The 27,544-nt window shown below is 42.6% G+C and overlaps 1 protein-coding gene across 1 annotated transcript in view; it reads right to left on the bottom strand.

Annotated features, from left to right (window-relative positions):
* The window catches only part of Fam135b (family with sequence similarity 135 member B), a 354,422-nt gene that overhangs the window by 117,216 nt on the left and 209,662 nt on the right, over positions 1 to 27,544 (bottom strand). The window contains 2 exon segments of the mRNA XM_004656183.3: positions 889 to 959; positions 7,728 to 7,867. Coding sequence (XP_004656240.2) covers positions 889 to 959; positions 7,728 to 7,867 — 211 coding nt within the window.

Here is a 27,544-nt window from a genome sequence, read left to right as displayed (position 1 = left end):
GTCACATGAACAACTTAAGAGATGATTCAACACCTACCCTGTGAAGGGCCCTGCTTACAATCACTCAGATGGGACTCTCCACACCTTTCTCCACCTTTGCCCTCCTTTCCATCTGCATGACAAGCTCCAGGGGCAGTGAGGCAACCCCCAGATGAAATTCAATCCCCTCCTCCCCTCCTTCCTAAGGGCTTCTTCCCACTCCATGTAAGCCCAGTCTACAAGGTGATGGACTGAAGCTTGAAATGAATGACAACGTAAAGCTTTGCTATAATTCATAACTTCTCTTTAACCGTTCAGAGAAGGGTGGTCTATTTGTTCCTTGAAGAATACAGACAGGCTAAGTGACATGAAAGTCACCCCAGAGTGGGAGGAAAAGGCCTCACAACACACGTGAAGGAAGAAGTTATAATAGAAAAGAGAGCTGCCCTCTGTTTATTAAATCATCAGGTTATACATAAATACATTTTCAATTTCCAAAGAGTTTAAAAATCATAGCAGATATTGAGTATGAAGACATAGAATTCCAGCAAAGCTCCCTCTTTTACGAAGGGATTTGAATTCTATAGCCTCTTAGTGCCATTTTCATGAAGCCCCCAAATTATTCCCACATTAAAAATGTACTATATATGGGAAGATGTCAGTTATTAATCCAGAAGTCAGCAGTATTCTGTGTGCAGAATTGGAAGAACGTCCCTCAAAATTCACGGACTTGCCAGGCCCTGGCAGATATACTTATCCCCTGTTCCCAGTAGGCTGTGACCCTGGAGTGACATAGCAGCTTATGAGGAGTTTAGTATCACAGAGGCATTCTGAGGATGTCCCAGAAGTGAGGAAGGCGTCCAGGAAGACACCATGGTACCACAATTCAAGGATGGCCAGGACACTCACTGCTGTTCACTGTCTGTAAAGTGCAGATCCACCTTGAGCTGGAACTCCACCTCGCTCAGGGCATCTTCCACCTGCAAGACAAAGTGCCCAGGACGTCAGGAGTCAATTCCCATCCAGACGGATTCTAGAGAAACAGAACCTCACCTCAAAATTAATGTCGCTAATGATTAAACAAACGTCTCATGGAGTTTTAGGTGAAAAGGGTACTCACATGGGAGCATCACATGGAAAATGGGGGAAAGAATTTGCAGAGCCAGTTTGGGAAGACTCTTTTCAAATGAATTTGTTAAGCAAATATCCTTGCTGTGGGACTGTTTTTAAATTCCTATTTATCAATTTACATCTGTGTGTGTGAGCACACACACATACATGCATGTACATGAATATACATGCTAGGGTCTCTTGCCACTGCAAATGAATGTCCATCCCATCTGGTTTTACATGAGTGGCTGTGGACTTGAACCTGGACCAGCAGGCTTTGCAGAAAAGTACCTTTAGCTGTTAAGCCATCTCCCCAGTCCTAGGATTCTTAAAGGCTTCAGTTCCCAATGGACTTGCTCTCAATTCTAGGCAGGGTAAAGCACTCCATAGCACCTTCTTTGAGAAGAATGGAGCAGTGAACTAGCCGGGAAAAGGAACTCAGCCAGGCAAAGGATGGAGTCAGAGATAAATTACCTCTTAAGCTCAAGTACCACCACCTGACTGGCACCATCGTCCACATGGGTAGAAGAGACTCTGGAACTGAGGGTGAGTAAGTAATTTCCAGTGGTTCAAAGCCATAAGGAAGCAGCTCCTTCTTCTTTATGCTGAGGTTTGTTACATTTAATCCCGGTCCCTCCCCTTGAGCACTTCAGATTCAACCCATGACTTCACTCGTCTACAGCTTACAAAACAAATATTGAACTTGTGCAGATGCCCCGAAAGCTGGCACCCTCAATTCTCCTGATTTCATATTCAAGGAGGAATTGCACGCTAGATGCCAGACTGTGTGACTTGAACTGGCCTGACCCAACCAGAATCAGCACTGCATTCCTATCACAGGACTGATTTCTCTTCATCCGCAAGCTGGATAGAGCCATCCCTGCTCCATAATGCAAAAACCGGCTTCATTCCTCGCACAGTGTAGCCCTCCTGACCACGATGGTTTATAAGCTTGAAGCTCGTGAGTGAAGTCTTACCTGCAGATGTGTTCTATTTAGTCCTTATGACACTAAAAAAAATGTTTTGAACAATTTGCAAATATTTCACATTCTGTCATTTCACGTGTGTATTACAGCTTCTACAAAAGCATCTCTGGACCTGAGGCGGCAGGGGTGACAATTGTTAGCACTGTTTGAACTGCATACTTCTTACAGGTTCCCCTGGTTTACAACACTCACTAGTAACACCCAGCTGCCTCGGGCTAAACACCCTGGCTATTCTCTTGCCATATGTCCTTGCTAATCTGTGCACTAAGAAGGGACACAGTTGTCTCCATTCACTGTGGACTCCAATCTCCAGGAACATGGACTGCCGCATAGACAGAGTCAGGGCAGCTCTGAAGAATGAAACTCGCCCATCCCCACCTCCTTTGGTTTTGGTACTTTGTCGGCATGTTCTTATCCTTCAGGGATGCACAGCTCCTATCCAGAGACGTCTTTGGAAATATCTTCCTGTCTAGGCATAATTCAGGCAGAGACATATGGATGGAATTTATCTTTAGGTCCTTGAGGTTTAAAAAATTGTTGTCTAAAAAGAAAACATTTCAAAGCTAACATTTTGCTGAATCTAAATGCTATAAATAGCTTCCTCTCTCAGTTTTGTTTTGCATAATCACAAATCCAGCTTCATACACAGAACACACTTTCCACCCCACCAGTTCCTTGGAAATAAGACTGGCAAAGCAAGCTCAGGCCACCTCCTGAGCATCCATTTGCCTGCAAAGTGAGAACTCATTGAGCTCCAGCTTTAAACTGGTCACAGTGTTCTGGGAACTGTGGATACATTGAGCCTGCCTACAACATCCCCAATTCTCAGCAAATCTTACCTACACGGTACCTAAATATGCATGTTTCTTGCAACACTATTCATGATAAGCATGTAATGGCATCAGCCTAGGTGACCATTAGCAAATGAATGGATAAATAAAATGTGGTATATGTACATTAATGGAGTTTTAATAAACCACAGAGAGAATTAAACAATGGCATTGGCAGAAAAATGGATGGATTTAGAGATCACCCTGTTCAATGAAATAAGCCACACTCAGGAAGACAAACATCACATGTGTTCCCTCATGCATGGGATTCTATATTTTATGTGTTCTATTTTTTTTTTCTTTTAAAATTTATTTGAGAGCGACAGACACAGAGAGAAAGACAGATAGAGGGAGAGAGAGAGAGAATGGGCGCGCCAGGGCTTCCAGCCTCTGCAAACGAACTCCAGACGCGTGCGCCCCCTTGTGCATCTGGCTAACGTGGGACCTGGGGAACCGAGCCTCGAACCAGGGTCCTTAGGCTTCACAGGCAAGCGCTTAACAGCTAAGCCATCTCTCCAGCCCTTATGTGTTCTATTTTATGTGTGACATATACACATATGTTCATATTTGTTATACATAGTTATATTTGTATATGATTATATATATATTATATGCATATATATGTATATATGTATATACATATATATATATATATTATATGCATATATATGTGTATATATATATATATGACATTAGATTAAAAGTGAGGCTATCTGGAAAAAAAGCAAGGGACTAGTGGAAAGGAAAATATATAAGGTACTAAATATGGTTGAATTGTATGATATTCTTGAATTAAGATCTCTTTATGAAAAATATCACTATATGCAATGAATGAATATATAGCCATTAAAAAATATCTCAAGGATGAAGTAATTGATCTTACTTTTAAAAAATTGTTTATTTTTCATATATTGCATCTTGGTCATATTCCCATCAGGTTATACTCTTAGGTCCCCCTCTCTCCCATCCCATCCCACTGAGGGGCCTCCTCAGTGAGGTTATCAATATTCTCTGTGGAAGCTGTTTTTTTTTTTTAACCATCCATTTCCTGACTGCCTATTAAGTACTTGCCCCTACATACACTACCCCCCCACCCATACACACACCTTCCTTTACCAGGTCTTATCTCATTAAAGGCACAATTTTCCTGAAAGCTGCATGTTTTCACCCTTAGAACCATTTTGGATTATGGAAATAATAAAGAAGCTAATATATTTAGGAAAGTTTTACCATGTGCAGGTGACAAGCTAGTATTTTGTGTATACTTGCTTACATGATGAGGACAACACTACAAATAGAGAAATGCTGACATCCATCTACAAATGAAGAGGTTGAGGCTCTGTGGGGTAAAGTCACTTGCCCAATCCTGCCTAGCTCCTGAGTTTATCCTGTGCTCTGCTCCTCCTGCCTGGTGCTCTGGGTTGCCATTCTCTCCTTGGGAATTCCAGCCATGCTTCTTGCATGTCCTTCACTTCTCTTTGAGTGCAATGCAAGCCTGTGTCTGAGAAGACACCTTCTGAAGCAGACTGTTGCTTGGGTACAAATTCTGATTCTTCTACTCACTCAACCTTTTTATTGCTTGTAATCCATAAGTGATAGTGAAATGATTACACTTACTCCATGGTATCACAATTGTGTGAAGTCAATTACAGAATATATACAAAGGGTAGAAAAATTACAAATTATGTGTAACCATTATTGTTGGTGTTTCCACTTTACTCCTATGTCTGGATACACAAAAGAGCCATTCTTCACCCACCTCCACATGTGGATCCTCCACACTCCTTGGCAACTCACAATGTCATTAAGCTGCCTGTATTTAAACCATGCCTCTACCTCTTCCTAGTGGTATGACTCAGAGCAAATGACCACTATAAATCTCTGCACCCTATTCCATAGAATGCAATGAAAAATCACATAATAATTCAAAGATGCCACGAGAAATTATCAAGACATCCCCGTGTACATAGCTGCACAGCATCCACTTAAGAAATGTGAACACATTAGTCGTGAAGATTGATGTGATGGTCCTTATAGTTCAACATATGTGTCACTGTCCAATAGAAACTCTGCATACACAAACTGCTATGGCCTATCAATGGCATCTCCAAATCCAGGTCACACTCATATAGTCACTCCATTGATTTTTCTTCTCCGCATGGAGTCTTCCATCTCTAAAGCATAACAGAACTAGTATCTTAGGCGAGACTTAGCTATCCCATGGCTCACCTTTGGACTTCCTCTATTTCTGCAGCTGTTACTGTCCCAGCCATGGTGGTCACTCACAGATGAGAGAATCACCTACCTGCAGGTCCAGGGCCTCATTTCCATGCTTGTACTAAAATGATCTTTGTCAATCTCATCTCTCTTCCTTCTGCATCCCCAAAGGCTTTCTACCTTCAAGGTAAGCATGTAGCATTCAGTGGAATCCTGTGGCTTCTCATATCACATCCTGAACCTCTCCAGCTTTACATCTGTGGCACTTCCTTTGCTACTAGCAATGATACCTTTGTCTCCAAGTAGATCCTCTGCTGTCACTGAGCTATTGTCCCATGTCCTGGAAGGCCAAAACAACTTCCTATATAAACGCAGCCCAGACTTACTTACCCAGCCTCTGAAACAACTAATCCCCTATCCTCAAAGCAGCCCTGTATCTGGGTCACTGATATGGGAAAAGCTAGAAAATTAACATTTTTCCACTTATTTTCAATGTTCTCTGCTGCAGGTGTACCAAGGATTCTCTCTTTCCTTTTACTCCCCTGTAAGATGCAACCTGATCCTCTCTGTCCTCTGAACTCCACACCTTCTAGTGTGAATTGTTACATCTTATTTTCTTTGGGCACTAGAAGCTTAACACTCTCCGTGTGGCTTTCCACGAGCCCAGGTCCAGAAAGTGGACATACACTGCCTTGTATTAGACTTGTTCCTGAAAGGCTTCCCTTTACTCTCTCTACTTGTCTGCTTCTCTGGCCAATTATATGGCTGTTTTGTTTCTATTATTATCTATATATTTTGTAAACCAGCCTAAATCAGCTGTGAGATTACAGTTTATATAAGTAAAATACACTCAGTCCCTCCATGGTCACTCTGCACTTTTTTATTAAACACAACCTTATATTCTTTAACTGCTGACAAGTGCTTTCCATGGTCATCTCTCACATTCATCTATGCATCAGTATAGGGATTGAATTGTCTGTTTCATGGAATTCCCCTGAGTATGTGGGTGGTGTGCTTATTGGATAGATGTCCATGCTGCAAATGCCTGTTGTCCATAATTATTGCTGTGTGCATTTGGGAACACGTGTTCTGGCCACTGTGCTATCAACAATGTTTTGTTTTTCCCAAGTAGATAGAAATAGGCTAGAAAAGAGCTAATATCTCCATTACAAATATGTAGTTGTTACAGGCATTGTCAATTAACTTTAATTGCAACTGATTTGGATGTAATGATTAGTTGTAGTATTGTATGATGCTGCATGAATTGCCTCTAACACAATCATAAATTATTAGCTTATATAAAAGTAACTTGACATAGCATGCAGAGTTAAATAGTGTATTCTGAGAAACAGACCCTCTGGTAAACCTCAGACTGTCACAATATCACAAGATTATGCATGAAAGACTCACATTGTTAAGGGGACAGCAAGATTCTGATACAATTTAGAAGGCATGATTTCCATGTTACAAGATGCACTCAACTCTTGGTAAAATATCAGTGCCAAAGCAGAAAGGACACTCTCTTGTACTGTACTTTATCAGATAGTAGCTACTTTATGCTTGCTAAGTAAACTGTGGGTGATAGATCTGAAATAAATGAGTGAATAATGATTAGTGGCTTTTACTTTCAGCCACAAAGAAGAGTATGTTCATTATCTAGATCATGAAAGATGTGGAAAAAAGTTCATAGGCTGATGCAGGGAAAGTTATCAGGTGCTCAATAGGGGCCTTGTTGCTTATCACATGGAAGGTATGAGCAAGGTTGCTTTAGGTTTTTCTACACTAGGATCACTCTTCCTCACCATGTCTGCTATTCCTTCTGAAATATGGCAACTGGGATTTGAACCCATAGGGGCAGTGAGAACAGTAATATGTATTCCAGAGAGGCCTTCCCTTCAAAATATGTAAACCTGATGAATGAGGAATTTTCAGACAAGTTGCCTGCAACAAAACAAGGATTGTCAAGGCCACTGAGTTTTCACATCAGATGTACCCACTCTGTGGAGTGCTCTTCCTCTTCCTCCCTTGGATGGACTCTTAAGCATGTGCATCTGAAAGCTGGATCCCCTGTGAGATGTTTGTCAGACATGAGCTCTGCCATCTCAGAGTTCTTTCTCCATCCATGGGGTCCCTTGTATGTCCTTACATATGGCTAGTTAAGTACACTTCCACACATGACACTTCCCTACGGACTTGTTTTCTTGCTGAATTATCAACATCTCGAAAACAGAGTCCCTGCTGCTCTCTTCACCTCAGTCTTTCATCCAAGGGCCCAACCTAAAACCCTGAAAAGAACAAGTGTTTAAAACATCTGTTGAGGAGTTCATGGGCAGTAAGTATGTTTGAGCTGACGTTCATGTGAGCAAATGAGGGGTGAACAAGTCATAAGTGTCTCAAAAGAGATGATGTACTTGGACTTCATGTGATTGAGCAAGTATGTGAATGAAAGGAAGTAGGAAATGCATACAGGAGATAGTGTATGCATACTCTCTAAGACAAAAATGAAGTCTATAGCTTCTCTTTACTCACCATGAACCCACTGAGAAAGAACAGCCAGTTAAGAGAGCAGCAGCCACTCGTGGCTCACAGCAGATGCATAACTTACCCTTTCACCATCAAGGAGCAACTGAGCTCGGAATATCACAGCATCATTGATGGGAACCTCTTCATTCCTGTATAGGATCTGGAAGACCCGGCTGTGCAAGGTGCTCTCATGGACACAGGCTGAATGCAGGCTGCTGTTCTCTGCAAGACAGGATTCAGCAAACACCCATGAACCCCAAGACTGTCCTGTAACCATGGCTCCATCAAGTGTTATGTCCTTCTTGAGAAAAAGGCTGACTTCAAACGGCATTGTAATTTCCAAAGCTTAAAAAGTGGAAGCACGAGCCAGTATCACTGGAAGTCATGTTGACTGAGTCAAGCCAAAGCACAGGAGAGAACCTTACTCCATGTCTACAATCTCCATGAACTTGGCAACCCTGCACGTGCTACAGGCAGCATTCCCAGGCTGGAACTAAAGTCTGTTAAACACCTCACGTGCTTGCTTGTTTCCCTCCTCTGTGAATCCTACCATCCTCATCCTAAAAACAAGAATAGCAGAGGAAAAGGGGAGTGTGGTAGTTGATTAAAGTGCCCCCCATAAATCTAGGTGTCCTGAATGCTAAGTTCCCCAGCTGACAGAAAATGGGAATTAATGCCTCCTGGAGGCGGTGTATTGTTGGGGGTGGGCTTATGGGTGCTATGGCCAGTTTCCCCATGCCAGTTTTTGGCACACTCCCCTGTTGCTATTGTTCACCTGGTGTTAACCAGGAGGTGATGTCCATCCTTTGCTCATGCCATCATTTCCCCCTGCCATCATGGAGCATCACCTAGACTCTGTAAGCCAGAATAAACCTTTTCTCCCACAAGCTGCTCTTGGTTGGGTGATTTATGCCACCAATGCGAACCTGACTGCAAAAGTAATGTTGGTAACAAGGAGTGGGATAGTTGCTAGACACATGACTGTGTGGCTTTGGCTTTTTGGAGCTGATTTTCAAGAGGAATGAGGAAGGATTTGAAACCTTGCCCTAAGAGATGCCTTGCAGTGCTCTAAGTAGAGCTTGATGGACTATTCTAGTCATAGTTGAAAGACCTGAATGCAGTAAGAAGTATGGACTGTGAGGTTTGGCTTATGAGGGTGAAAAGGAGCTTTGTCTGGACTGGGCTAGAAGCAGTTTGTGTGAAAGGCTTGGTGTTGTGCCCATGTCCTGAGAACTTGTGCAGGGTAGCAGTGCTTAGAAATGGACTGGTGTGTGCAGAGAGATAATGCACACAAAGAAATCTTTGGGCAGAAACTAATGTCTGTTCACCTGCAATTATATGAGAGATTACAACCATGGAGATTGGTCCAGCCAACCTACACTGGGGAAACAGGAAGAATGTAGAATCATTTGAAGGGATCTGAGTACTCAAGGAGTGTCCTGTTCTTCAAAGTCTGTTCTTTCCCTCCTGGATTAACCCCACCTGGTATTTTGGAGTATAAGAAATGCAGAAAAGAGGGGGTCATTGAGTTTGCAACGTGGTTTTCTGTTTTAGAAACAGCCATGGGTGTGTGAAGCTGGTCCTGCATGGAGCCCTGATGGAGCTGTGAGGATGAATCATGGACTGCATTGGAGATCCAATAGAGATGCCAGGAGCACAAGATGGCTGCTAAGGAAAGCTGCTAGCCCCAGATGAAATTTGTCAGGACTGTGAGTAGCCTAGCTGGAGGGGTGGAATTGGAATACCAGAGACTTGTTTCTGGTTAGAATTATTGGACTTGGAGATTTGTCACTGACTACCGTTTTGGACTGAAATCTACAGAGTTTGATGTTTGCCCTGGTTGTTTTAAATATTGTATTGGCTGAATGTTTCTTTGCTATGTCCAATGCCATCTTTTGCAGTGTGAATGCTTATTCTGTGCCATTATGGGTTTTGTGGGGGATTTTTCGGTATTGCAGCTTAGTAAAAGACCCTGGATTATGGGGATGTATGAAAAACTATTGGAATTGATAAAAACTATGGGGACTATTAGATTTGGTTGAATGCATTGCATTATACATCATGGATTGTTATCAGTTTATGGGGGCTAGGGGTGGAATGTGGTGGTTTGAGTACGGTGTCCCCCATAAACTTAGGTGTTCTGAATGCTAGGTTACCAGCTGGTGAAGATTTGAGAATTAACACCTCCAGGAGGCATTGAGTTATGGGTGTTGAAGCCAGTTTCCCCTTGGTAGTGTTTGGCACACTCTCCTATTCTGTTGTCCACCTTATGTTGGCCAGGGGGTGATATCCACCCTCTGCTCACATCATTATTATCTCTGCCATCATGGAGCTTCCCCTCTAGCCTGTAAGCCAAAATAAGCCCTTTTATTCCCAAAAGCTAATCTTGGTCAGATGATTTCTGACAGCAATGCAAACCTAACTGAAACAGAGAGCAAGGCAACTTTCTTTCTTTAATACATGCTAGTGTCCATGGCCCCCACCACTCCTTAAAGGCCCTCACACATCACATATGCTCTGAAGTGCACTGTGGAGGTTTAGGCAAAAGTCCAATTGCAATTGCACTATATATTCATATACATCAGATACTTCCAGGAATTTCTTGAGATTTGTGTTCCAAAGTGTCTTAATATTACATAATCCTTTGACAATATTTCAAAGTGGTATTTTAATATTATACAATCCTTTGACAATATTTCAAAGTTGTGTTTTAATATTACATAATCCTTCAACAATATTTCAAAGTTGTGTTTCAGGAGAGCAATGAGGTTGGGAGAACTTCCTGCATCCAGTGATCAGGGTAACAGCAGGGAGTGTTTAGGTGGATTCCTCCACACATCTCCACACCGAGAGAGTATGTAAGATAACGTTAATATTTATATAAGACAATGACAATTTATTTAGAATTGTTTCCATTTATGTGGCACTTACAGCCTCCAAGGGGTTTTTCAATGTGTTGTTTTCTTTTTCTTCTTTAAAATTATTTTTATTTATTATTTGCATTCAGGGAGAGGGAAGGAGAAAGAGGGGAAGATACAGAGAGACAATGCATGTCCCAGTGCCCCTTGCCACTACAAAAGAACTCCATACACACGAACTACTTTGTGCATCTGGCTCTACATGTGTACTGGGAAACTGTACCCAGTCCATCAGGCTTTGCAAGAGAGTTCCTTTAGCTGCTGAGCCATGTATCCAGCACAAATGTGTGCTTTTCATTAATCCTCACAGCAAAACCCAAGAGTAAACTTCACTAGAGTCCCTAAAATAAGAGGCAAATGTCTTAGTACTTCCTTACTGTGAACTGAATGGCTGTGTTTTGCCCAAATTAATGTTATAATCTAATCCTTAGTGTGATGGCGTTTGAAGGTAGAGGCCTTTGGGAAGTGATTAAGTGATATCTGGGCTATCCTCATAATGGGACTCATGCCTTTGCAAGAATAGGGCAGTGAATTAACCGCTCAATCCTTCTACCATGCAAGAATACAAGGAGCAGCTTTTAATTTGCAAGCCCAGAAGAGGGTCCTTGCCAGTACCAGCCATGCTGGCACTGGGATCTCAGACTCTCACCCTCCAGATTTGTGGAGAATGCATTTATGTCATTTACACACTGTGGTGGTTTGATTTAGGTGTCCCCCACAATGCAAGATTCCTGCATGGAGACCCCATGGGGCCATGAGGATGATCCAAGGATTGCAGTGGAAACCCAGTGGAGATTCCAGAACCATGAAATGGCTGCCAAGTAGAACTGCCAGCCCGGATGAAGTTTTCCAGGACTGTGAGTAGCCTAGCTGGAGGGGCAGAATTGGTTCTCCAGAGACCTGTTGCTGGTTCAAATTATTGGACTTGGAGACTTGGCTAGATTGGCTAGAGCTATTGGACTTGGAGGTGGAAAGTTTGATATTTGTCATGTTTAAATCTTGTATTGCTTGAATATTTCTTTGCTATACCCAATGCCATATTTTGCAGCATGAATGTTTATTCTGTGCCATTACAGAGTTTGGGAGCATTTTTTGGTATTATGGCTCAGTTTAAAGATCTTGGACTATGGGGATGTTTGAACATCACTGGGATTAATAAAAACCATGGGGACTTTTAAAGTTGGAGTGAATGCATTGTGTTTTACATCATGTATGGATATCAGTTTATGGGGGCAGGAGCGAAATGTGGTGGTTTGATTCAGATGTCTCCCATAAACATGGGTGTTCTGAAGGGTAGGTTCCCATTTGATGGAGATATGGGAATTAACACCTCTTGGAGGGAGTATGTTGCTGGATGTGGGCTTATGGGTGTTATAGCCAGTGTCCCCTTACCAGTGAACACTCCCCCTATTGCCATGGTCCATCTTATGTTGGCCGGGGGTGATATCCACCCTCTGCTCATGCAATCCTTTCCCCTGCCATCACAGAGCTTCCCTCTCGAGCCTATAAGCCAAAATAATCCTCTTTTTCCCCAAAAAGCTGCTCTTGGTTGGGTAATTACTATCAGCAATACAAACATGACTACAATACCCACCTTTTAGTATATGGTGTTTTGTCACAGTGACCTTAGCTATACCATGACTACATTACAAGGCAGATTGTGGGCTTGTATGCACAAACAATAAATGACATCTCAGGTAAATGAAAAGAATTCTCACATTTCTTAACAAAGTTCAGTACTCTACAAAATTACAGCAGAAAAAGTACACAGTATCAGTGTCATCTTCCAGTGGATGGCGGCATCTAAGCCAGCACCTTTGTGGCTTTGAGTCAGAGACAGAAACTTTGCAACATCCCCCATGGGCTTCAGTGCTAAGACAAACCTTCTCTAATGTGCACTTGCTTATGAAAGAAATGAAGCCACAGCCTTACTGCGGCTCTACTGAGACCTGTCAGGCTCAAGAAGTCTCACCTCTGCCTTCAGATGCCTCTTTTGATTTGCTACTCCAACCCTTTCCCCTTCTCCTTGTCAGGACTTGTTGAAATATAAGTCAGATCAACAACGTGGCAAAGGATGGATGGGGTAAATATTCTGAAGGTCAAAGCAGCATGAGCCGTCTGCTGCCAGAAGGGACAGCTGGCAAAGCAGTTCAATCCCTTTCTTTTTTGGGGAAGTGACATCATCCTTTATAAAGCAGCTTTCCATGTAAAAAAAAATAAAAATAAAAAAAAATGGGCATTTCCACACTGACCTTTTGGGAGAACTGGAGACGTAAAGAGGATATAACAGATCAAGTCCATGACCTGACACACACCAGCCCTGCCCCATGTACTGTGCTGACTGTGTATGTGTTTGTGTGTGTGTGTGTGTGTGTGTGTGGTGTGCTATATGTGGTGTGTGTCTGTGCGTGTGCACAGCGTGCACACACAGCACAGAGGCTGGAAGCTGCGTCTTCAAGAGCTCTCCCACTGTATTCCCAGTGATCAAGCAGCTCCTGAACCCCGAGCTTACCATTTCTCAGGGAGCCTGGAGGGCCAGGGAGCTCCGGTGACACACCGGTCCTTTCCCCCCATGAGGGCTTTTAAAAGAAAATATTTTATTTTACTTATTTCTGAGAGAGAAAGAAACTCTAGACACATGTATCACCTTGTGAATCTGGCTTATGTGGGTCCTGGAGAATCAGACCTGGGTCCTTTGGCTTTGCAGGCAAGTGCCTTAACCACTGAGCCATCTCTCCAGCCCCACTGTGTGGACTTTTTAATTGTCATTAGTGATGAAGTTCTGGATATTTTCTGCTGACCTAATCTTTAAGAGAGTTCATGAAACTCTTAATTTTGATTAGATTTACAAAGTATACATACCATAGAGCCATTCACTGAAGGTCCCTAAACCCCAAGATGCTCACTTCATGACAAGACACAGCATTCTTACATCCTATGGAAGTCTTTGTCATTTCCCAGCATATTAAATAGGACATAACTTAGTCCTTTTGCAAGGGAAAGCCCACCAATCAAGAGGCACCCTCTTGTGTGGCAGACATTGACTGAGACTGCACCAGCCTGTGTTGTCTTAGTGGTATCTACTTGTGTGATGGTGGTCCATGTTTGAGTCCATGAGTTTTGGTTTTCCTGACATTATGAAGGAGATGTGACCTTCTTGTCTCAGCAAAGCCACTTGCCCACTTCTCTTGCACTCCGCAGGCTTCCTTGTCAGATACAAGGACCCATTCACAACAGCTGCGCCTCTCCTTCCTCTCCTGATCCAAGCTCTGGGAACCCAGGTGCCAGTAATGTTCCCACTGTCTATTTTTCAAAAGCAAATGCACACCTTGGAGTTCTAACCTCCTGTGTATGGGGTGAAGTATCACTTTGCTGTCTGGAGTATTTTTACTTGCCAATTGATGATAAGAGAGCTACTCTTTGTGGTTAAGACAATGAAGAGTTGAGTCTTCTGAAGTATTTGTCTTCTTTTGTGTTTATCAGTGATGAAGTGATAAAAAGAGTAAAAGGGATGGCAGGAGGAGATGTTTGGGAAAATGAAAGAGTAAAATAAAGAGAATAGGGAGGAGAAAGGTAAAGGAGATTTTCAGAGGCCCTCATTGTACAAACAATACCTACATACAGTTTAATCAGGTATTTCAGTTCTGAGATTAGCACTTAAAACTGTTTTAAGTCTAAAACTTATCTAATATTATAATAATACTAATAATACTATAACAATACTAATAATCTAAATGTTTTGAGAGCTGCTATTCCATACCCCCCGCATGGCTCTGAAGATGAGAAAAAAGTGCTCCTGATCTGATGCCAGCAACACCCTCAGTGGTTACTTACTAATGAACTGAGTCCTAATTCCATTTCAAAGTCATGGCCAAGGTCTATATGGGTTCACAGGAGCTTCACAAAGAATCATGTTTGAGAGAATTGTCAGAAGTCTAAAAGATATCCACCTGCTCTCCAGGCTTGAGGCCTGAGGGGTGAAGTCTGAAATGTTCATATAGCCAAATACGGAGAATCTACTCCTGAATTTCCACAATCCCAGCCCACATTCTTTGGGAGACTTCCCCATTAGGTTCAGCCACAGTGGAAATCCTTAGTAGATATGAGTCCCTATAGGCCATGATCCCAGTACCATATGAAAGGCTACTGAGAACAGGTTCACTATTAGCTTGCTCTAGACTCATCCTTCCCCATTCCCTTTTTAATGGTGTAGTCCAAGGCAAGTCAATACATCTGAGTTCAAAACTAGGCAAGCAACATGCCAGATTTTCATGAAATGATGAATATAAAAGACTGCTTTTAAATGTAAAACCCAAAGAGATTTCCTAGTAGTTGGAAGGTGACCATGATAATTCTGTACCATTAATTTTCTGGTTGTTTCCATGAATGCAGAGGATTAAAACTCACTAGAATCTGAAATGTTATCTTTCCAACCATTTCAAGGAAGAGTGAGAAAACACACACTGCCTTGAAAAATATCTTCAGAATGAATTCCCGAGACCGTCTAAGAACTGGGCTCATTCTTTACCAGGTATAGACAGTGTGGACACCTGCATCTCCATCAGAGTAGCTGATCCCTCAAAACTGTGCCTCTACAACAACTGGGCAGGAAACCAGGAACTCCTGGGTAAGAAAAAAATATATATGACCTCCATGGTGTTTTGTTTTTGAGTTTGAAATTTAGGGAAACTTTTGGAAAGGAACAGAATTTTCCTACCCACTGAGGTTTAAGCATCCCATGTAGAATGGGGAAAGACAACACATTCCCAGAAATTAGGAAAACTTCGGAAGGCTGCACTGCAGCAAGGCAAATATTGGTGCTTTCATTGGGCCAAGGCTTCCTGGGAGGAAGTTTCCACTGGTTCCATTGTGAGCTTGGTAGTCCTGAGACCTATTTTAACCTGATGAGGGGTTTGATGTGAGTGTGATGTCTTAATACATCTTGTGCTGCTGTAACAAAACAACACACTGATTGGGAAATTCATAATGAACTGAAATGTTCTGGAAGCCGCAGAGTCTAACATCAAGGTGTCTGCATCTAGTGAAGACTTTAAGATGTGTGTGTGTGTGTGTGTGTGTGTGTGTGTGTGTGTGTGTGTGTGTGGACGTTCTTGCTGCCTCCTCCCTTGGGAGAAAACACAAGGGTCAAGACACAAAAGGAGGATGAAGTCCCCCTTCTGTAGTGGTAGTTATCATACCAATAAGGGTCAAGTGCTTTTTAACTCTCATCTCTTCAAATCTTATATCCAGAACTGTTACCATGGCAACTAAATTTTATTATGTGTTTTAGAAGAGACAAACATCCAAGCCATGACAGTAATATATATATACCTGGATGCTCAGGATGGGTTCTCCAGTGGCCTACCCAGATACCTGGACCACCAAGGAGTTCCACACTATGTTGTAAGCATCACCTTCAATGCTAAAGATCCTTGCTCCTGGGGCTGGGGGGGGGGGGTTGCTCAGTGAGTAAAGCACTTGCTGACCTGAGTTTGGCTCTCAAGGAGCCCATGTAAATCCAGGCACAGAAGCAAGTATATATCCTCCCAGCATTCCTATAGTGAAATGGGCAGCAAAGGAAGAAGAGCTGCAGTCTCCTGAGAGAACCAACTTTGTGTATGCAGCTGTAAACCACAGACCCTGCCTCACACAAGACGGAGACTAGTGTTAACATTGGAGGACAGGGACTGTCCTCTGGTCTCCACACATGTGCCATAGAAAATACATGTCTGCAACAACATACATGAACCCATACACACAAAATTTAATAAAAAGATCCTCATGTTCATAGACCCTACATGTGAGTGAAATATTAAACAACAAGGATCTATTCTTTCATCTGACATTCAGAAAAAATAATTGCTCTTTTGATTATTTAAACCCAAGACTTTTTAGAAAAGTGAAATGGTAACTAGATGTTATTTCTAATAACAAGGGATTGGTAATAAGCACTTATTTGGAATATCTGAAGTCATGTGATTCCATGTGTACCTTCAATTTTTGAAGCACATCTCATTGGTGACACATCAATAAAGGGTTGTCATTTTCATTATAATTTCAATGAATATCAAATCTAGTTTTGCTTTCTACATAAGAAAAGGTAACTTGCTATAAATAAGATGTTAATTAGTTTTCTTTCATGGGTGTAGGTATAAGCTTATGCCTTACACATATTCCAGATATATTTTATGACTTTCAATAATATATATTCATTCATGCATACATTAAGTATTCATTACTCACCTGGTATGTGCCAGGTCTTGAGCAGAACCCTGGGATTCAGCAATGAGCAATATCAGAGTGTTCCTTCTGAGGTATATTTGTTTCACACTATTGTCGTGGAATAAGAAATGAGATTTTTGTTCCACTCCATAGAAATCTCCTTGTCCAATGTGTTCCTTACTTCTCCCTGACATTCCACTATTTGCATCATCTGCCAAACGCTAATTTAAGATTTAATTGAAGTGGTAAATTATGTGTACCAAACTGAGTCAGCTCATATATATTTTAATTGACTATATGATTTACAAACATCACTTATGCAATATATTATAAACAGAGTTTTACTAATTGCAAATTGCTCTATAGGAGCTGGGCTGGCACTGGTTGTTCCAAGATCCACATTTTCTTATATGCTTTTTATATAGCACTGGACATGATCTTGAATGTATGAGTTTTCATTTTATTCACAAGGAAACTTTGAATCATAGAGTTGTTACATTCTCAATGTCAAATACATAGCTAGTAGCATGGTCGTTCCATATTTAGTTCCTTGTTAAAAAAAAATTCTCCTCCTTAATTTGTTAATCTGATCGTTCATGATATAACTGAATGATCACATAGGCAGTATGTTTGACATATCCCTGGTGCTGGTGAGAAGACACCATAGAAAAGAAACGGTCTTCGATAGTCAGTACAGCAGCTCCTAAGTTATATCTTCTCACATTGACAGGGAGTCAGGTAGGTTTTTTAGGTGGTTAGGGTGACCTGTGAAAGTAAAACAGCAAGATTGTCTGCACTAGCTATAAATCAAAGGATGAGCTGGCATCTTAACTCTTGCTTAGTTCCCTAGACCTACCACAAACAACTTGGGCCCCTCTTGGGAGGGAGGTCTTTCATAGGATTTAAACATTATGTTTGGCCAAGTTCAGCTCCTGGAACTAGGTGTCATGGCTGGCCTCTTCCTGAGATAGCCCCTAGTCCTAATGAATCAACTGCTCCTGGAGCTCACCTGAGCTGGAAGGTAGGGTCCACCACTATAAGGTTATACATATGTCTGGAGGAGAAAGAAGGCTCTCTGTGCTGCCTAACTGCTCCTGACCAGAAAGCTACCCCCAGCCTTTACTATCCACATGGACTCTTTACCCCATCAAACTCCCCACATGGCAGGGGCTCTGAGCTTTTTTTTCTGTCCTTTTCACAGTTTTTCCAGACATTCCAGATGGGCTTTCAACCCATATGTGTATTTTTCCTTAGTTCTGTACTTCCCTAAATAATATAATAATTTAACAACTACACTTCTCAGTCTAATTTTATAAAATTCTTGGGCTAAAAGAAGACACTCACCTAGGGTTTAGTGTTTAGGGTTTAGAGTTTGCCTTACCCCTAACACCCTGTTACAATGTCACTTGCAGAATGCTATCACTCCTCTTTCAATGTATTCCTAGAATAAGATAGTGGGACAGCAAGCTTTGTATAACTTGGTCACTCAACTATTCACTAAATCAATCAATTAATTCTTGATTAACACAGAGAAGAGGAGATACACAACTGGGTCTTCTGGTTAGTTTCATAATTCTACTACTTTTGTTTACTCCGCAAGAAAACTCAGGTTACACAATACACACCTTGCTCTGACAGAAATGTGTATTTATAGGCAGACAACTAAACCAGAGAGTCCAGTTCAACATGCATTTAAAATTCTGGCAATAAGCAAGGGCTGTTTTCCAATTTAGCAGCAAGAAGTGTTCTCCTATCAACATTGAGTGGGTTTAATTACTTAATTATAAACCATAGTGACCTGTCCATTAGATTGAGCCCAGTTAAGCCCAGCCCTTGATAACACTTTATTAGCCAATAACATGCATCGCTCTATAATTGCAGAGGTAAAAAGCCAGCATGTGGCCCAGAGTACTTGCTCCCACAGCCCACCCACATGGCCTCTGTCAGACCAGGTCCCATGCTGAGCAGGCTCAGTTATTTCAATTTGCATTTCTATAACAGGATAAAGTGAATGGTCTTAGACCTGATTTTGTAAGGGTAAAATAAAGGATGAATATGAGTTAAAAGTTGTGACTTTCCTGTTAGCCTTGCCATTCATCAGAGAAGCTACCAATCTGAGCCTCTGAGCCTCAGTGTCCTTGGCTATGAATTGGAAATGGAGAGTCCCCTTGGCCCAGGATGGGGGGGGGGGGGGCTGACTGTGTGATGCATGAATTTGCTTGACACATGGTGCCACATGGGCTGAGTTGTCATAGCAATAACAGCAGACAGACTGCTAGATAAATGATATCTGATGTGCCCAATTAGTAAAACTCTCAGTGGGGAAGTGGGAATGGACAGGAAGACATCTTAGTTGCACTTTTACACTATAAAGAGAGCACCTGGATGCAAGACTATGGGCACTGTCTGGATGGAGCATGGATAATCTTCCAGCTTCTATCTAGAGGCTACTGGGGAAGACTTGAATCTCTCAGCCTTGGTTCCCTGACAAGAATGGAACTAGCAACATGACTCCCCACAGCAACCCCTCATGCTCCACTCACTGCTCATGGCCCCTCACCACTCATGTTGTTACGGGAAACTGAGTCACACAGACATGGCACCCGAGACAGAGTAGAGAATCAGAAAACTTATTTATGTTGGCACAGACTCGGGCTAATAGATTTAAGTTCATGGCTTCTCTCTCACTTCACTCTAGGCTTTATCACTTCTTTCCCACCTTCCCCCGCTTCTCTGTTAGACAAAGGTCATTGTACCAATTATTTTCTTCTTCATACGCTATACTCCCTCTCCAAGGGTCTGACCTATGCCCAATTCTCAATATATATATTCCACCTATAAGTCGAGATTCCTAACACAATCTCTTTCTAAGTAGGAACAGTCCTTTACTTGATATCATCTCTTCCTGCCAAAGAGACAGCACAAAAAATAGTATGTTCAAGACAGACCTTCTCATTATGTTTCCCAAATGTGTCCCTTTTATACTCTTGCTAGAATTATAATGAAGAATGTCTACATAATTTTTTATTCATCTTTCCCTCACATGCCCAATTCAACCATCATAAATCCTACTAGCTTTCATTCAAAATGTGGTTGTGAAAAATCTACTCCTTTTCATCTATTTTTTTTTCTTTCAAGATTGAATATTGAGCTGGCCGTGGTTGTGCATACCTTTAACCCCAGCACTTATAAGACAGACATAGGAGGAATGCCATGAGTTCAAGGCCACCCTGAGACTACATAGTGAAGTCCAGGTCAGCTTGAGCTAGAGTGAGACTCTACCTCAAAAAACAAAAATAAAACAAATAAACAAAAATAAAGACTTCATCTCCCCTCAATGCACTTTGAGCAAAATCTGAATTAAACTATGGTTTAATTGTCTAGGAAAATCACCATGCAAGCACTGTAAGGACTGAACACAGGGCTGTCACTGTGCATCATATCCACGCTGGGCAAGTATTTATAGAAGGCATGACTGCCCAGTGTTCCACGTGACTTGAACACCAGGAATTTGGCAGTAGACGTGAATTAGATCTCAGATGCAGCAGCTGGCTTACTGGGGATGCCTCTGTTTTCCTGAAAAGTTTTGCAGTAACCCAGTCCATCATCAGCCCATGATCCCTTGCAAACAATAGGCATGAAAGGTGCCTGAAACATACAACATAAGGCTATCTTATCTGAGAAGGGTATAATAATGACGGCTCCATCTTCTAAGCCTGCGCACTCCCTACCCCATTAGTAAGTCATCAGGAGACTCAGCAAATGGGAAACAGAGAACCCTGTTTATATGATTCAAGCCGTCCTGAACCATCTGCCTCAGCCATATGTTTCCCAAGGAGAACTAAGTTTAGCTGTGATTGCAGCTAATCACATGTCTGTAAGAGCTGCATGGCTCCCATCCCATCATGTCCCTAGGATTTTCCAAGAAACACAGTGTGGTTCTCTAGCTCACAGTGCCCCTAGCCTAGGCCACAGAATATAAGGGGGAGCTGTGACTTGCTTCACAAATAGCAAGGGGCCTCAGAGCCACTCTTTAGTGAGCACCACCAAGTGCTATCTCTCTGACTTTGTCTTCCACAGAGACCGAGGATCCTACAGGCTAGACATCCCTAGTTCCATCGTCTGAGCCAAGCTGGAACTGCTCAGAATAGAACAGCAGCCATAACTCCCTATCGTGAACTCAGCATTAGGTGAGCAGTCCCTTCACAGGTCATTCACCTGACCTCTTTGCTGATGTGCCTCAACTGTCCTCTGGTGCCCTTCCTCATGGGCATGAGGCATAAACTTAGGTCAAGTGAATCGTTCAGAGAGGATAACTGGAAGACAGAACACAGATAGCAGCAATCAGAAAGCATTTTGTGCATGGTGTTTAGCAGGGTCTGAAGGACGTCGGGTGCCATGGAATAAATGCTTTACTTCTAGACAGTAAGGACTGTGAAGGCTGCAAGTAACCAAAGACTCAGACCACTGAGGCAGGGGTCATAGACATCAAAGGGTTAATTAATATGGCACTATCATGATAATTGTTAACACCAGGTAAAAAAGGTGCCAGGCATGGTGGTGCGCACCTTCTATCCCAGCACTTGGGAGGCAGAGATCAGAGGATTGCCATGAGTTCAAGGCCACCCTGAGACTACATAGTTAATTCCAGGTCAGCCTAGACTAGAGTGAAGCCCTACCTCAAAAAAACAAAAACAAAAATACAAAAACCAAAATACAAAAAAAAAAAAAAAGAAAAGTATTACCAAACCAGGGACTGTTCAGTTTGCTGCACCCACCTTTGTAGCTACAGCAGTATTTTTCCAACCTCACATGTTTACTTCTCAATCACCCTCCCTCTAAATTCCAGGTTCCCTGGCCCTATCCTTAAGGACACTGGAGTATTTTTCAGCTGATACTCTTCCTTTCTCTTAACCAACATCTTCATGGTCCCAAGCACATAAGTGCCAAATGCCACAGGAAGGACATATTCCTGTGTGTGGACTGGGATTGACTGCAAAGCCTCTTCTCTTCTCCTCTCCTCCCCTCCCCTCCCCTCCCTCTCCCCTCCCTTCCCCTTCTCTCTCCTCCCCTCCCCTTGCCTCTCCTCTTCTCTCCTCTTCCCCCCTCCCCACCCTTTTCTACTCCTCTGCTCAACTCTGACCTCGTCACTGTCTTCAATCTCTTATTTTTGCCTGGCATACTTTAGAGTCCCAGCACAGTCATTGACCTGCTTTCTGAAGTTCCCAGACTAAACCCTGTTCTTGGCAGAGCCATGGACATTAGCTTCCCACTGCCCACACTGCATGCAGAATAAAGAGTTCCTTACCACACATCCTGACCACAATTTGAGACCCTTCTTGATCTGAGCTCCTACACATCCTACCTCAGTTCCAGACAACTACCACCATCCAGTATCTGGTAACCAGCCACTCACTGGTACTCCCATTTAGGAGGCAGCGGTTTGAGGGATCAATACAGGGGCTGGTGTCATCCCGTTTTTCTGACATTTCCAGACTCCCATGAACTATGCTACTCCACTGTGTCTTCCACACAGTGATGCACTGAGCCCCTTGGAAACCACTCAACAGAAAAAAACTTTCCTCTCTTGTGTTGATTCTATCACTATTGAGGTCATAGCAGCACAGAAGTAACTAATGTAGCTTTTAGACACTATGGCCACTCTCACCTGGCCTTCTGACATCTGCTGCTGCTGAAGGCCAGGGTACTGCTCACCGTTGGTATTATGGTTTGAATCTGAAATTTTCCTAAAAGGCTCATGTTTTCATGTGTACATGTGGCCCAGCTACATAATCTAAGTTATAAGGGTATATCCTTCGAAGTATGTTATCACTGGCCACTTCCTATAGCTAGTTCTCAACTACCTGGTCCTCCATGAGATAAGCAGTCTCCACCACTAACTGCCACCTCCCCGATCTCAGCTCCTTTGCCTCCATGCTTTACCATCATGATGGAGTGAGACCCTTGGGAACCATGTGCCAAAATAATGATTCCCTTGATTAAGTAGCTTCTGCAAGTATTTTTGTGAGCAAGACCAGCCCTACCATGGCTAGACTGCAGCATTCTTTGCTCTGCCTCTCTGCCTTTCTCAAGATCCTTCTCTCTCTCTCTCCATATATATATATATATATATATATATATATATATATATATATTATATTATATTATATTATATTATATTATATAAAAAATCTTTGGGGGGGCTGGAAAGATGGCTCAGCAGATGAGGAACTTGCTGGCAAAGTCTAAGGATCTAGGCTTGATTTCCCAGTACCCATGAATGTAAAGCCAAATGTACAAGGTGGTGCATGCATCTGGAGTTCATTTGTAGCAGCTGGAGGTCCTGCTGTACCCCATTCTCTCTCTCTCTCTCATTTCTCTGCTTGCAATCAATAAATAAAATGTTCTTTTTTTTATTTGTATTTTTTACTGGTTTTGTATTCAGCAAATACAGGCAGTTTGGTACCATTATTAGGCTCATCTGTGACCTACCCCCTCCCCACTGGCCCCTCCTTGTTGAGGTATATGGGTCATGCATTGTGGAGTTAGCCTACAGTTATGGGTAACATAAATGTCTCTGCGTATCATGACTCAACATGTGGCTCTGACATTCTTTCCGCCGCCTCTTCCACAAAATTTCCCTGAGCCATGTTGGTTTCATTTTTGGTCTGCTTCGATGATGAGGTGTTGGGGGCCTCTGAGGCTCTGGCTCTCCGCTGGAGAATCTGCTTCTCTTATTCAGATAGATGCAGATCCTAAGGAGAGAGCCATCCCATCATACCTCAAAAGGGCCCTGGCTGAAACTAAGGAAAATTGGCGAAACAAGCAAGGGTGCTGTTTTCCTGATGAACCAGATACCAGCACAAGGGGGAAGGAGACTAACACAGAAAAAAAATAAAATGTTTTTAAATATATTTTTTTAATAGTTTTATTTGTTGGTTTGCAAGCACAAAGAGATAGAAGAGAGACAGAAAGACTGAGTGCACCAGGCCTTGCAGCTGCTGTAAACAGACTTCAAATATGTGTACCACTTTGTGCATCAGTCTTTATGTGGATACTTGAGGAACTGAACTCAGGTTGTTCGGTTTCTGCAGACCAGCACCTTAACTGCTGAGCCATCTCTCCAGCCTATCTCCTTATTTTTTATGTGGACATCTGTATAACACCTTGAAAAGTCACGCTATTAAAAAAAAAGAAGAAGAAGAAGTCTTGCCGGGCGTGGTGGCGCATGCCTTTAATCCCAGCACTTGGGAGGCAGAGGTAGGAGGATTGCTATAATCCAAGGCCACCAGAGATGACAGAGCTAATTCCAGGTCAGCCTGGACCAGAGTGAGACCCTACCTCGAAAATCCAAAAAAAAAAAAAAAAAAGTCTTGAATTTTTTTCATAAAAGCTTACACCCATAGATCCCTCCTCTCCACTGCCTCAATTCTGCTAAGGGTTTTTTGTGTCCTTATTCATATTCATTGTGGGGACAAAGAGGCCTCAGTCAGTCTCTGCAGGGATGGGAGATACATGGTGCCTCAGGCTATTCCCACCCACCCTGAGGTTCTTACAATTTTTCTGCCCTCTATTCTGCATACCTCTTCTGGGCATGGTGGCACACACCTTTAATCCCAGCACTCCGGAGGCAGAGGTAGGATTTATGTACCATTTCGTGCAACTGGCTTTATTTGGGTTTTGTAGAAGTGAATATATACCCTTAGGCTTTGCAAGCAAGCACCTTTAATTGCTGAACCATCTCTCCAGCCCAAGAATTCTATCTTTAATCCAGATTTTACTTTCCTATTAATGAACTAAAAGTTATAAAGTTAAATTACCCATGTGAGCACTTCTGCTTAGAATTTATCAGTCAAAATACATTTAAGTTTTTTTCTTATATTCTCCAGAAATCCATCTTTTATTTATTTCCATTCTAAGCATTCAATTTCCTCATGATTTTCTTAAGACTTTGCATTTAAAAGTAAACTTTCATAATAGAAGACAAGGGAAGATACTTGTAGGTATCTTTGTGCTTGGAATGAATGACATGATATGATACAACGTGACCATGCATGCAAGAAAGTATGGATGAGATTCACTCCATTCAAATGAAATTTTCTGCTCTCAGAATGACATTGCCAAGGAAATGGAAAGATAAGCCACATTCTAGAGAAAACATTTGCAAACACTCTCTGACAAAGAACTGTTACCCAAAATATACAAAAGCTCCACCTCTTACAGGCCTCATAGCTTTCCCAATTACCATCAACTAGAGATTTACATGTGTCTACGGAGGTCATTTCATCCAAACCGTCATATTGCCAATTCTCTGTTCCTTGTCATTGCTGGGACAAAACACCTAACCAGAAGCAGCTTCTGTACACACTTTTCTCATGGTGGGGAAAGGGCCACATAATGTCCTGTCACATCGGCACAGAGCAAACAGAATTCTGTGTAGCACTACGAAGAGGGGACAGGCTATGAAATTCCAAAGCCAGCCCACAGCAGCATGCATCGTCCAGCAAGGTTCCTCCTCCCAAAGGTCTCACAACTTTCCCAGATTCCCACCAGCTTGCCACCAAGCATTCAAAACACTATGGGGCACATGTCATTCAGATCATCACAGTCGGAGAATCAGTGAAATGGGATATCTAGACAGGCACAGGTGTGGGAGAAATGTACTATGTGAAAGAAGTTAATCTGGAAATGCCACAGACTACAATCGCAACTGTATGCAGAACCTACTGAGACGATATCCATAGTTGCCAGGGTCAGAGAGGATGGAGAGATAAGTCACTGGAGCACACGAGATATGGAGAACACATAAAACAGGCTGAACAGTATGACAACAGTGGACATGCATCACTTATACTTGGCCCATGCCTAATGTATGATACCAAGAGTGAGCGCTAATGGAGCCCCTCATCATGGGTGATAATGACATGCCATTGTGGGTTCCTCAGATGTAAGTTATGTGTTATTCTGATGAGGCATATTGATAATGGGAGAATCTTCGGCTTGCGGGTTAAAGGGGAGCGTATGGGGCATCTTTGCGTTTCTTTTCAATTTTGTGGTTAATCTAACACTATTGTAAATGATAATATCTGTAAACATCAATCAACAAAGCAACTCCACATATCCCTATTGGTTAAAGGAGTTTGATTTTATTTGTTTAGTTTTTGATCTCAAACTCAATGTAGCTGAGGATGACCTTGAACTTTCAATGCTCCTTTCCTGTACCTTCCACATGCTAGGAGTATACACATGTGGCCCCCTGTTATTTTATTTCAGGCTGGGGACTGAACTCAGGGCTACACACATGCCAAAGCAAGCCCTTTACCAACTGGGTTCGACTCTAGGCCTAGGATTCCATTGTTTAAGCTGGGTGCTCTTCTTCTCTTCCTCATTTTGGGGATCCACCATCTATTCTCCAGGTTAGGAGGGGCCAGTGTTTTTTTACCCCTACCTTTCCTATATATTCCTCCACCATGTGCTCCCATTTCTCTTCCTCTCAATTCCCACCTGTTGTAGTCCGGTTCTCATTGCTGGTAGAACTCATCCAACCAAGAGTAGCTTTTGGGAAAAAGAGGTTTATTTGGCTTACAGGCTCGAGGGGAAGCTCCACGATGGCAGGGGAAAACGATGGCATGAGCAGAGGGTGGACATCACCCCCTGGCCAACAGAAGATGGACCACAGCAACAGGAGGGTGTGCCAAACACTGGCATAGGGAAACTGGCTATAAAGCCCATAAGCCCGCCCCCAACAATACACTCCCTCCAGGAGGCATAAATTCCCAAATCTCCATCAGCTGGGAACCTAGCATTCACAACACCTAAGTTTATGGGGGACACCTGAATCAAACCACCATATTCCACCCCTGGCCCCCATAAACTGATAATCATACATGATGTAAAATGCAATGCATTTATCTCATTTTAAAAGTCCCCATAGTTTTTATCAATCCCAAAGATGTTCATACATCCCCCTAGTCCAAGATCTTTTAACTGAGCCATAATACCAACACATAACCTCAAAAAACCCATAATGGCACAGAATAAATATTCACACTGCAATAGATGGCATTGGGCATAGCAAAGAAACATTTAACCAATACAAGATTTAAACTAACCAGAGCAAACATCAAACTCTGTAGCTTCAAGTCCAGCAACTCTAGTCAGTGACAAGTCTTCAAGTCTGATAATTCTAACCAGCAACAAGTCTCTGGCATTCCAATTCTGCCCCTCCAGCTAGGCTACTCAGAGACCTGGAAAACTTCATCGGGGCCGGCAGCTCCTTGGCAGCCATCTCATGGTCCCGGCATCTCCACTGGATCTTCACTGCAAGCCATGGTTCATCCTCATGGCCCCATGGGGTCTCTATGCAGCCAACCAGCAAACCCACTTCACACTGCCCATGGCCATTTCCAAAACACAAGACCGTGTTGCAAACTCAGTGACCCTCTTTCCAGCATTTCTTATACTCCACAATACCAGGTAGAGTGCCAATTTGTTAATCCAGGGGGGAATAAAGCAGACTTTGAATAACAGGACACTCCTTAAGCACTCAGGCCCTTTCAAAAGAGTCTACATTCTTCTTGTTGCCCCAGCACAGGTCAGCTAGCCCAGTCTCAAAGGTTGTAATCTCTCAGTTGCAGCTGAATGGGCAACAGCTCACCCAAAGATTTTTCTTTCTGTGCCATATCCCTCTGCACACACCACTGCATTTCTACGCAAAGCAACCCTGCACAACTTCTCAGGACATGGGCACAAGAGCAAG

The sequence above is a fragment of the Jaculus jaculus genome, chromosome 2 (assembly GCF_020740685.1).
Source record: "Jaculus jaculus isolate mJacJac1 chromosome 2, mJacJac1.mat.Y.cur, whole genome shotgun sequence".
In the NCBI taxonomy this organism is placed as follows: domain Eukaryota; kingdom Metazoa; phylum Chordata; class Mammalia; order Rodentia; family Dipodidae; genus Jaculus; species Jaculus jaculus.
The sequence above is the reverse complement of the archived record's forward strand: the minus strand, read 5'-3'. Positions and strand labels throughout refer to the sequence as shown.